This window comes from Pagrus pagrus (genome assembly GCF_965226575.1).
Source record: "Pagrus pagrus genome assembly, chromosome: 13".
NCBI lineage: Eukaryota > Metazoa > Chordata > Actinopteri > Spariformes > Sparidae > Pagrus > Pagrus pagrus.
In genome coordinates this window covers 27,485,914-27,499,337 of record NC_140197.1, presented here as the reverse complement: position 1 = coordinate 27,499,337, position 13,424 = coordinate 27,485,914, and the positions used below count along the sequence as shown (strand labels likewise).

General features: G+C 42.1%; 1 protein-coding gene across 1 annotated transcript; it reads left to right on the top strand.

Annotated features, from left to right (window-relative positions):
* Positions 1-12,107: 12,107 nt before the first annotated feature.
* Positions 12,108-13,172, top strand: LOC311268512 (G-protein coupled receptor 183-like; the record flags this gene model as incomplete). The annotated part of the gene is made up of 1 exon (XM_084372191.1): positions 12,108-13,172. One exon carries the CDS (start codon positions 12,108-12,110, stop codon positions 13,170-13,172), a length of 1,065 nt encoding a protein of 354 aa, XP_084228317.1.
* Positions 13,173-13,424: the final 252 nt, after the last annotated feature.

Genomic DNA, 13,424 nt, shown 5'->3' with positions numbered 1-13,424 from the left:
GGGTCAGCTGTGGTTTGGCATCTGATCCCTCTGGGCCCTTACAAACTTGTTTTCGGAGTCTGGTCACGCTCTTTGACTCTGACCATTCAGCTGGCATTTGGCAGGATCGTATTCTCTGTGCCAGACAATGAGATCAGTGCGCTGTGGCAACTAAAAGTGATCATTTTGAGCCTGAATGGAGGCCATTGATATAATAACTTGTTTGTGCTCATACAATATACAGTGAATCGGGTAATCATTACAGTTAATGTATGTGGGGTCGCATGTGGGTCACATGAGGCAACGTGAAATACCGTAGATGTTTCACGTTTCACTTCCTCATTATGTCCAAATTATCTTCCATTGAATTAATGAAGGCTTTTAATAGCGGGAGCATCAATTAGGGCTTTGTCAAAGTCTCACAACAAAGTTCAAGAGACCGGTCAACGTGGTACCCTACTTTTTCCTGATTGTTATTGCTTGATTAGCTAGAATGTTGTTTTAACGAATGTGGCCTGGATGTCAGATTAAATCATCTCATTTTCCTCCTGATAAATATGCCATTGTTAAAAATGGTGTTCACAGAATATTGTACATAGACCCGCAGCGTGTAAAACACAAAACATATTGGGTGTATATAAATTCAAAATTAACATACATCATCAGCGTTTATTCTGGCAAATTCTGCCAATAAATGTTGGCAATGTACATCTCTGCAAACCATGGATTTGTTACATATCTACACTTCTTTCAGCTCCATTTTCGATTTTATCTTCTGACAATGCTGTGCTGATGGTCTGGTCGGGCTTAGGCCCAAAAACCACTTGATTATGGTTCAGAAAACAGTCCTATTTTGGCATAAACTACCTGTGGTCTCCACGAATATGACTGGAAATGTCTCAACTCCCTGTCTTAAGCATTTTTGTCCCGACCACCCCCCCCAGAAATATCCAGCGGTGTCGCCTGTAACTCCACCACCATCCCCGTCACCTCCAGATATGATAGTCAGCTCATTACATTGATGTTAATGTGACATGACACATCTTGTAGAAACGACAACATGCTGCAAAATGTGGTTTACAGAAATATCAACATTGTATCCTGGCTGTCTTGAACAGCGGTCTCTTGCTTGGCAACAATCTCGCCCACCACCCCTCCTCCTCCTGACATGAAGGTCAGCTCGTATACATGTAATATGAACATGATATGACACATGTGAAGTGTTGATATGGTACCAATGTAATGCATCTGCGGTTTGCAGAAACGTACATTTTATTCTGGCGGCCGGGCCAGAGAACAAGCGTTTGACTTTGAAAAGAAAGCGAGTCGATAGTTGAAGCACCTGAGCTTCTGTAACGGCATGTGGGGAGTGTGTGTGAGCAAAGCAACACGTAACGGAACAACACACATACATTCCTGAACACAGGCAACTTGAGGCAACATTCGAGCAGCCAATCAGCGTATGTTTCCATTCAAGCCTTTACATGCGCTGATGCGATGGCCTGAGTGTTCGTCCGCCAGAGATCCATCGACAGTAACAGCAGGGTGTTAAGAGAGGAGCAGCACAGTCATGCTGAAAGACTATCAGCTCTGTTCTCACCCTGCTGCCTCTGACAGCAACTGGCAAAGGCACGATTCTCCCCCTGGGGAGGCTGGAGACCGGAGTGGGCAGACATCAGCTGTCCTTCCACATGGTGACGGGAACCTACCGGACCTTCTCTGAGTCAGGATCAGGTTTATTGTGAAGTAGGAATTCTGGTGCTTTTAAATGTATGCCCTAAAATGTTTGGGAATCGGTCCAGTAGATCGCCTCAGCTGGCAGCCGCAATGGTTGCAATGTAATCCTGTGGGACAACTCCGACTCTCAAAGTTACATCCACTAAAAATAAAGTGCTTGTTTTTGCAACTGACAGGCTGAGGTTGTTATTCTGAGGGCCTGTGTCTGATTATATTACAGAAACAATTTCAGTGGAGATAGACATTAATAATAAGATATTTTATGCAACCAGAGACACAAGTCTTGCCTGAGGAGAAGTCCCGCCCGAGGAGAAGTCCTGCCCAAGGAGAAGTCCCGCCCGAGGAGAAGTCCTGCCCAAGGAGAAGTCCCACCCGAGGAGCAGTCCTGTTCAAGGAGAAGTCCCACCCGAGGACAAGCTGGTACATTTTGCGAGACTTCAGAATGAGACTAATTAATCAATTACTGTTGGGCTGTGTCCTCATTCTGTCTCACTCTTTTCCCCCATCATCGTCCACCGTCTTGGTCTGGTTTTCCTCTTTGTTTTATCTCAAAAACGCAAACACACACTCAACGCTGCAACCACTGACTCTCAGACTACCGGTTCATTTATTATATGTTGCTTTTCAAATACAATTATTTAAATAACTTACAGTCTTGTGTGGTCTCCCTCATGAGCCCGGGTTGTGACACATGATATTATTAAAGCCTGATTTGTTTCTTCTCCCAAAACTGAAACCTGTCATGTAGAATAAACGTAACTGCTCGAACTTTAGCATAAAATATTGGGTTCATGTAGGATCATAGCACTCAAAGCAAGAAGCTGATTGGGAAAATGTGTTTTTAGGGCCCTTAAAATTTTATACTGAATGTTAACATCTCATTGTGTTGCAGAGCATCTTTCTGGAAATAACCTAAACTTACTTATCCTTAGAAATGCATCTATCCATGAGCTCTGTACTCACTGATAAGGCAGCTCTGCAGTGTGTATAATTATTCTGAGAACAGCGGCAGGTGTTTATTCCCGCCGACTAGAGGGCCACAATACGAGAGTTGGACCACGTCCCCAGGTGTAGAAATCTCTCGCTATCTCCCTTTTCACACAACTACTGACCGACAAAGATACAAAGATTACTCCCCCTTTTTTTCTCCCTCTCATGTTGTAAACTTAAAGCCAAGCCAGCACGGTTCACATAACAGCTCTCTGTGATAAAGAATCCAAACCAAACACAAATCTCTCCCCAAAGACTTGAATTGTGATCAAGTGTTTTATTAGCCTCCAGTAAATAATGCAAACACAGTCAAGCAGAATTTCTCCCTCTTAAAATTAATCCACAAAGCTCCTTCTGGCAGCAATCGACAACAACATGTTTTTAAAATGCTGTATATGATTTAAAGTTTGCTCAATCTGTAAGAGGTCTACCCTCATTTAGAAATCATTATCAGAGTTTAGTTTTGTATTCATAAAGCTCTTATGATTAAATAATAAAGTTTTCTAAAAAAGGTCGCAGACAAGCTGCAAAGCAAGTATCTACACTAACAAATTATTTATCAATTATTTCAATTGTTATGTGCTGTCAGTAATATGAAACATTAACAGTTTAAAAAAGCACTTAGTTCGTAACCCTGCTACATCTGCGTCCAACTGCTGTCTTCATGGCTGGTTTGTGTTACACTTATCTTTACTGAAACTCTTGGAGCTCCAAGCTAAAAAATGCAGCAGTCTTTATGTGGGCTTTCTGCTTAATGGCCTTCCAATATGTTGAAGTGGGTTTGATGGAAACAAAAAACAAATAATTTATGCGTTGGCGAACCAAACATGATATCTAAAAAGAAACCAGAAGCCTACTGTTTTCTGATTTCCAATAATTTATGAATGTGTTTTGTTTTTTCACACAGCTCCAGATGAATGTTGTTCAAAGATTCATCCTAAAGAGCTTCAAAACACGTCGGCTTTATTCTACATTTGTGCAGATTCGGCAGTAATATAGAGGGTTGGACGGTTGAAACTAGAACGTGTCTCATGTCAGCACTTTTTAAAACATTTGTGATTCAAATTCTGCCCGTCTGCAGAAAGGAGTCAATAATTAGTGTCTCAGATGGACAAACACATTCGTATGTATGAACGGTAACCACTCCCACCATGTTGTGCTGGTCAAACAAGAAGACAGTTCTGCAAACAAACAGCTTTTGTTAATCCTGTCACCATTAACCAGTAAAGTCTTTGTCAGCATGTGTTAAAATTAAAATAATCCATAATTGAATTGAAATCATGAACATCTACTGTAACTCTGATCGACTTTAAATTCATCTCTCAACCAAACAGCTTAATTTAACCGAGCCACTGCTTAACTTAACAGGCTGTGTTTAAATGGGATTACTGAGGATGTAATTATGTGTGAATAATGGAGCGAGCAGATAAAGACACAAACAAACTGAAGTTAAGCATACTGATAATTAACTGAATAATGAAGGGATTACACTGTCCTTCAAAGAAAAAGTAAAGGCTTCAGTAGATACAGTACAGTGAAATAAAATCTACGACAAAACCTATTTGATGACAGTTTTATGCCGATACGATACGATACGATACGATACGATACGAGACGATATGATACGATACGATACGATACGATACGATACGATACGATACGATACGATACGATACGATACGAGACGAGATGGTACGATACGATACGATACGATACGAGACGATATGATACGATACGATACGATACGATACGATACGTGACGAGACGAGACGAGACGAGATAAGACGAGACGATACGATTAGAGACGAGACGACAGGACACAACACGACACGACACGATACGATATGACACGTAAACTAACTTCTTTGACTTAACCTGGCGATGCCTCGGTCTGCTCAGGCGTCCTCCTGGATCCGCACACTTTACAGAGGATGACGTTCACTGCACAGTTTGTAAAGCCCACTGAGGCAATGTGATTATGATTTTGGGCTATATAAATACAATTGATTTGATTTGATTCGAAGAGAACATAGAAAAAAACAGCACATAACACACATGCCAACACGAATAACTGCAGAATCCCTGCAGCCTCGAGCAGCATTATTTAACACTGCATGTGATCAGTGCATCGAAATAATTCTGTTGTTCTGCGCTGCAATCACAATGGTGTTTTTAATTGGACCCAAAAGTGGACAGACCAGACTGGGAAGGTTTAAAGGATTTTATTGTAGTACTCAAAGGGGGCTCCGTGGAACAGGTGGAGGCTATGCTCGGATGAGCGCTGAGTGGCGTGTGAGCTGGCGTGGTGGAGCGTAGTGGGTGAGTCCATGGGCTGGCAGTGGAAAGGTTCTGGTGAGCGGCTCGGTGATCCAAGGCAGCTGAGGCTGATGGCTGAGGTGTGCAATGCTTGGAGGCAGGTGGCTGAAGCTGGTGTTTGAGGCTCACGCCAACACTGGAGATAAGGAGGAGAAACAGGTTTGGGGGTTGAGCAGAGCAGAAATACAAACAGGCAAAAGGAAAAATCAGAGCTCGAAGGATTCATCTACCACACGGTGTAGTCGAAAAAACAATCTGGCAGCGGGTGATGAGCAGACCAGGTTGTTTAAGCCGGGATTAATGATGAGACGTGCTGCAGGTGTGTGTGAGGCGGGAGCTCCAGCCTGCTAGGAAAACACAGCCAGCCTCGAAAACCCTCCTCTGAAAAAACACACAGGCAGAAAAGACACCAAGCACGGAAGAAAACCCACACAGTAAATCCAAATCATGACACAATCTCCACAATAAATGTTAGTAATGTTCATTTGTTGCAAACCCAGAATGTGTCGAAACTTTCAGCCCAGTCGCCAGAATATAATTTTGGTTATAATCGTTTCTGCAAATCACTAAATCACTTAAGATCTGACTTTTATATTGGGATGTGAAGGGGATGGCGGTTGAGGCAAGAAGGCTGTCGAGCCAGTGACCACAGCTTGAGACATTTCAACATTATCGAGCATGATATTTTTAAGGAGACCTCTGGGCACTTCCCAGCCGTGTTTGTGGTGACAAAACCAGGTATTTTAAGCCAAAACATGGCCTTTCCTCACCCTAACCAAGTGTTTTATGGGGCCTTAAACTAACCAGAACACAAGTACAACGTTGTCATAACATAAAATTGAAAATCGAACCTAAAGAAACATGCGCGAAGATGTTTGGACTTCCTGTGCAAAACAGCTGGTTTTGATCACCACAAAAACCGCTGGAAATGTCTCCAGGTGTCCAGAACATCCAGAGGTGTGACTCAAACTCCGGTCATCTGTTTGGCAGCCATGTTGGCTTGTAATAACACCACCACTTTCCCCTCCACCCACTGTTTCAACAGGCGGCTAAAAAGCATATAATGTGAACGTGATACACCAGGTTTGTTACACAACCTTGGACGTTACTGTGTTTTGCAGAAACATTAACTGTTAACATAACACGGGCTGCTGCACAAAGCTGTAAATCATCTCATAATGTGCCCTTTCTTAACGGGTTTCCTGTCTATATTCCTCCGACACACATCACCTAACTGAATTTAGGTTTTTAACACCTGTTATTATGTCACACTTATCCCGTCTTTCAGCTCTTTGTGCAGCGTACAGTCTGAAAAAACGCATAGTCACATCCTGTGGTCTGTTTCCACAATAAATCCCATTAAGAAGTGATTGCTAAATGAAACTCTGGGTTGTTTGTTTGTTGGTTAGCTGCCCCAAGACTGAGAGGCCATAATTATGGTGATTACTGCATATTTAGAGTGGCATAATTGTAATAATGGGTGGAAAGCTGGTGGGATGCCTGATCGTCCTATTTTGGCTACGGGCCATTCAGTTAGTTCCACTGTGGTGAAATCCCATTAAAGGGAGTCAGCTCAGTAGCTGCTCACCCCACACAAACGTCTTTTCATCATGTGGAGCTGAGCTCATGCAGCCAACACTGACATTCGTGCAAATTAAAGCAACTGCTGCACTGATATTGAGACAATCTGTTGTACATATGCGATGCTGGTGGAAGATTTGTCCTCTCTGCTGTCCATTTTCTGTTTATTTTCCTTCTCTCCCTCTGCTTTCTACTTCCACACGTCTGAGACAGCAGTTTTTTATATGATTGATGACCATTTCTCCAGGGTGTGTGCTGTCAAAGAAAAGTTTCAGTCTTGTTGTTAATTCCAGCTCTCTTTGGCTGCCATGACGCACACAGGTTTCAGTCACAGCTCATTTCATCTCTCACAGCCGATCCAGAAAACGACAGAAAAGTGGCCGAAAAGCACAGAAGAGTTATTGTTTCTTGTTTACATCTGACCATGTGAGATCATCTATCCTCTCCCACTCTGTTGTTGTGTCTTTGCATCCATTTCCAATTACAGGGCGTATGATTTCAATGAACACTGGAGAACAGAGTCATTTGCTGTACTCCAATAAACTTATGTTCGGTCCTTTCGCTGCGTTCACTGCCGCAGCGTTTGAGTCGTGGTCGCGTGGGTCATAAAAACAACAATGATTTCATCTGTCATGATCTAATAACGAGACTGGAGTGAGAGAGTACAGGCATGTAGGCTACAGCTGCTCTGTGAGGCTATAATATACCACACTGTATGTATTTTTATATGATCTGATATATTAACATTATATTTTTTTAATTATTTGGGTAAACTATTATTAACATATATTGATTAACATATTGAAATCAACCTTTATGTGTATTGAAATAGGCTTTCTAATAATGCAGCCTACTTGCAATTTATTTTGAATAGAATGATGTAATCTCTATATATATATATCGAAAAATATACCAATTATTGACATTTTCCATATTGTAAAAAACAATATAACCACATATTTTCTAAAATGACATCAAGCAATTATCTCATAATATATGCAAATATATTTTTACAGATTTTAAAATACATATCAGTAAACGTAAATTACCAATATATTTAAAAACATATAAAATGACAATATATTGACATGTGTGGACTTCTTCCTTACATTAAAAAGTATTTTGATATATTACATAATATTTTTCAGTGTATGTCAATACTGGTGGGATGCTAGCATGCTAACATTTGCTTATTAGCACCACACGGCACATAATACTGCTGATGTTAATGAAAAAAAACCGGTGTAAAACTAATTTTAAGCTGATGGTGGCGCTAAATGAAAAGTAAAAGGATCGCCAATTTATTACAGTTCATCCTGAAGGGGCATGTGAACTAAGATTTGTAGTAATGTTACCAATAGTTGTCGAGACGTCATGTTTTTTGGTTTAGATAGAGAGATAGACGTACACTCTACAGTGCCCCTTTGCTGACAGTAATACATCTGAGACAGGACCTAAGAGAAAGAGGGGGAGACTTCACAACAGCATGACTTTACGATGTGTTTATGTAAGACGTGACTCAACTCTGTTACAATTATACGAACCACTGGAGCAGGCCAGAATAACGTGTTGTCCTCCAGAGCCTTTTGATATAAATAGACTCTTCCCATTATTCCATCAAATTGAAGTAGATTTGTCCAAGATTAGAGTTCATAAGTTGTGTGTGTTATTTATTTGATTCCTCATAAACACATTCTCCACTGGATGTGTAATTACTTTATTTCAAACTGTGTTCAAACACTGACTGTTTGTTGTGATGCCAGAGAATTATGTTTTGTAGAGATAGAAACACAATAAGCAGATGCAGCGAGGGGGGAGACGGTCAGAAAACTCTCAGGAAAATGTGCACAACTAAAAAACCTAAAATACGAGAATAGAAGTTAACTGGTACAGACAGACAACAACTATTTCTAGGAATTAGACAAAATGTTTATTGAACAGGAGGCCTGACAGATCTCAGGCTGTCCTGCTGAGTTAAATATGATGTAAATATAATGTCACGTCTGCAAAAGCTTCAGGCTCCTCTGGTGAAACCCTGCTGTCCTCGTCATGTATCCCATATGAAGTGCAGACCACTACTGCCCCACTAGACAAAAAGAGGTAAAGCAACCAAATTAGACTGTCCTCTCTCTTTGCCACATCAGTAAGACAATGGATCAATGTGAGTCTGGTCTTCACATGGGAACAGAACATTGGGTTCTCCTCACCCAATGCAGCGGCTCAAATGTAATTAACCACCCTGTAAAACGATCGATACGTCCTGACACATACTCACACAGGCTCGCAAACAGTGTCTTTTTCCAACCCCCCTATTTGTTCCAGCTCAGAGGGAGTCTTCCAGTGCATGCAAACACTTACTGGCACAGAGCCGAGGATGCTTTATATTTTGCGTCACGGTGATGAAGATGTTGACATTTGCTCCTCGGCTGTTGACATTGTTCTTGTGCACCTGTGCTCAGGAGGAAAAGGGTTCAGGGCTGAGTGAGGATGACACAGATCGCTTCAGGAAAAGCTCGAGCATCACCAGACTGGTCCCGTGGTGCTCTCTGAATCCCACATGTCATGTCCAGTCTGACAAACCAGGAGACACGAGAATGATTCACACCTCTGACACAATTTGACAGTGATGAAGTACCCAGATCCAGTACTTCAGTTCGACAATATAGAATGAATACATGTTAAAGTCCTCCAGTAAGAATCCGGCTTAAGTAGAGATGAAGTGTCAGCTTGGGTCAATATACCACTTTTTGACTTTTGGGGTGTAGAGACATTCAATCTCTGCAATCCAATCCAGATCTTCAGTATCAGGTCCTCAGACTTGCTCCCTTTTATCACTACATGAGTGCTATACGCTTTGAGGCATCTTAATAAATACACAATTCCCTCATGGTACATCAGAAACTCCAGGAGATCCTCCCCTCCTGGTCAGCGTCAAACCCACGACACTTCAGAGAAGTTATAAATTAATCCCTGACCGGGATGTTTGACATCACGGTCAATACACAGCACGGGAGAATATTTCACACAGGTGAGTAAAAACTGAACGTTTGTACTTTTAAAAGGCTCCACAGGTTATTTCAATCAATGCGTGGCCTTTGAAGAAAGGCAGCTCTTTCTTTAATGTTGAGTTTCAGTTGGGTATTTCCATTTAAGCTGCATTAGTTTGATATTATTTACTGAGATTAACACAATACATTTATTGTATTACGATCATAAAGTGATTAACTCATGTGGATGAATTGAGCTTCATCTCACATTCCTTGTAACTTCAAAGTCAGGACAATTAACTGGAAATATTTTAGACTCTTATTGATGAACAAAGATCTTTATGCATGGTATTATTATGTTTGATAGCAATTTATAGTATTTAAGGTGTCATCAGTGTTTTAAAAGTGTTTTTCATTTTAAATCTTTCTGTAATTTCATTTGAAATATTTTACAAAGGCTGCCACAGCAGAAAAAAGTAGATAAACAATTGTTTAATCTTTTCTGTGAGCAATTCATATGTACAGTTTCAAACGATAACAGAAATATTACAAATTTGAAACATAAAAAGTCTAAACAAGCTTCTAAATCTTTCACAAAACACAGAATATCCAGTAAGAGCTCTGCTGTTTTTTAAATGAAAACATGTAAAACAGTTAATTAAACTGTGGGGTATTCAGCGCCTTGTTAAACGTCCAATATACTGTTTAATATTCTGCTTTGTTTATTTCGTTTTCAGCAGATATGCCTGAAGAAAAACACAATTGATTAAGTCTTCCGTCTCCGGGGACGAGCGTCCGGGCAAAGAGCTTCACTCCTCCGCGTGATTAGTCCCGCAGGAGTGTGCGTGGCCCGAAGTAGAGCCGTAAGCAGAGGGAGGTGAGAAACACCATCCACTGAAGGAGCACAGGGATGAAAGGTCCACATTAAACCACAATAGTTCCCTTGATGGTTGTACAAGGAACAATCACAGCCTCTGGCTCCAATGGTCCATTCAGTGAAGGGAGCTCAGGTGTACTGCATGTGGAGACTCTAACAATTCAAGAGTCTGTGCAGATCAGCCTGACTCAGAGCTGCTGGAAATAGTCCCGGAGCCCACATCAAAAGTTGACATTTAAGGCCAGCATAAAAAAAAAAACTGCAAAAAAAAAAAAAAAAGCCTCCATTTGTGCTGCCTCCTGTAGGGGCCAAAGACAGAGACGCAGAGCTCAAGGCCCACGACAACTATAATGGTTTGCTTCATGTCTTACTCCAGTTATTATTCCATCAATCCAGACATTATTGCATTTATTTTCCAAGTCATCGTCCTTTTTCTGGTCAGAAATTAGCTTTGAGAATAGCTAAATGTCAGAGTCGGGCTTTTAAGAGCTCCAGGATATTACCAGGTTACCGCGGCCCCCTTACAACAATGATCTTGAGCAAATGTCTACGTGCAGCATTTGTACCTTTGCCATTTTAATTTGGGAATAGCTGCCCTTTTATTCTGCTGTGCAAGGGTGGTGCTTTTAGTACGAGTCCCTTAAGTGAGTTAGATGTCCCTGCATACGGGGAGTCACGGTTCCCAGAGGAAGGTCCACTCAGCCACAATAACAAGATAACAGCCCGAGGAGAAGCCCTGACAGTGTTTGTGACATGTTTTTGCTCTCTTGGACCTGTCAGGCTTTACTCTGCGGCTAGTTTAACTCTCTACAGAGAATAAACTTCTCAGCAGGTTAGAAAGAAGGTTTCTAATGAACAATAGTATATTTGACATACGGCTCTGAGCTGGAAAACAAGATCAACTATAAGTCCCCTCAATAAACACCTTGGCAATGTCTGTTTCTGCAAACCACACATATGTTGAAACCTTAGATTTCTTTATATGTTCAGTTTTTAATTTTTTGCTGTGTTTATGGTCTGCTTAGGTTTCTGAACAAAAACCACTTAGTTATGGTCAGGAAAAGATCATGTTTACTTGGTTCTGTTGCCACAAACATGGCTGGAAAATGTCCTGACATCTCGGCATCAATATCCAGTGGTTTCTTTCTTACGAATGTTTAAAAACTGTGGTCCCTTGGTTGATATTTACAGTGGTGTCAGGCTCGGAAATGGTCAAATGACATCACTAAAAACATCCAATAGTTTCAAGCTTGCAAATATATAAACGACGGAGTCCCTTGTAAAAATATCCAGTGGTTTCACATTTAGAAATGTTAAAACACTGTGGTCCCTCCTGAGAGCTATCCAGTGGTTTCACGCTTGCAAATGCTTAAATGCCTTCTCAAACAGCGGTCCCTGGCTTGGCAGCCATTAGCTGTAACGCCGCCACCATTTCCTCCTCCTTCTGACATGCAAGCCAGCTCGTGTACAGTGTAGGTACTGTGAACGTGGAACACGGTGCTTAGGACACATTCAACATTTTATTCCTGCGACTGGTCCGGACTACGAAAGTGTCCAGAAGATGGTAAACATGTTAAACTCTGATCACCTCTCCTCTCACTCTTCTCCCCTCAGAGTCCTGGTTCTGAAGTTGTGAAATCATGGAGATGAATGCATCTTTGCCTCTCAACTCCACCTCCTTCCCGACTCAACTCCCTCTCAACACCACCGCTGACGTCAACGCCACAGTGAAACCCTTCAGTGTGTTTGACGGATGCGATCACCAGGTAGAGGGCATCCTCTTCGACCTGACCCTGCAGTGCATCAACGTAGTCGTGGGAATCCCTGCCAACATGCTTGTCATCGCCATCCTCATCTCCAATCGCAAAGAGCCCTCCACTTCAGACATATTCTTGGGCTGCTTGGCGTTCATGGACATCTACTTTGGCGTCATGACCCCTGTAACCTTCCTCAACCTTTATCACTGGAAGAGCAAGAACGTGTGGTCCTCCATTAAGTTCTCCTACGGTGTGAAAGACACCAGCGGCCCGTTGTTTCTCTCCTGTATCTGCCTGGATCGCCTTGTGGCTGTGATATTTCCAGTTATGTTTGGGCAGCTTAAACACATCAAGTACAGGTTAAGCCTCTCAGTGTTGGTTTTCTGCCTCACCTTTGCCTACTCAGTGGCCAAGATGGTGGGAGGTCTTCCCAACTTTGAGAAAGTGTTCACCGGTGAGATCCTTGCGACATTTGTTTGGATGACTGTGTGTAATGCAAGTATCCTGTGGGCCCTGAAGAAGTCCCGTGGTGCAGGGAAAGATGAGATGCACCCCATGAAGAAGAAGGCCTTCAAGACAGTGCTGTTTATCCTTTGGATCATTGTGTTGAACTACCTGCCGCCTGTCGCGCTGTTTCCTTTTGAAGACGTCTACTCCCCAGATGTGTTTCGCTGCTATGTGCAGCCAGTGGGCTTCGCGTTCCTCAACATCAGCAGCACCATCCAGCCAATTTCCTACCTGGTTCGTCTGGAGAAGGTGCCTTTCTTCTCAGACACCTGCGTTAAGAAGTGGTGCCCTTGTGTCTGTGCAGAGAGCAACAAAAACCCACCTGCACAGAACCCACCTGCTCAGAACCCACCTGCACAGAACCCACCTGCACAGAACCCACCTGCACAGAACCCACCTGCACAGAACCCACCTGCACAGAACCCAACTTCTCAGGCTTAGTCAGATCTAATGCACATATTAAACCTTGTAGATGCTTTGTTTAACTTGTCTCTGAGGAAGAGCTATAATGGAAGGAAGTGAATACTGAGAATATACAGTAATACAACTGTGACTTCATGTTTTTATGCGACTGATGTAGTTTTAGGTCCAGTGTGAAGGATTTTGAGGTTGCAGATATCAACCAACTGAAAAGTTGTTATATTTCTGCCAATAGACCCCCTGAAATCCAACATACTGGACCTTTAATTACTT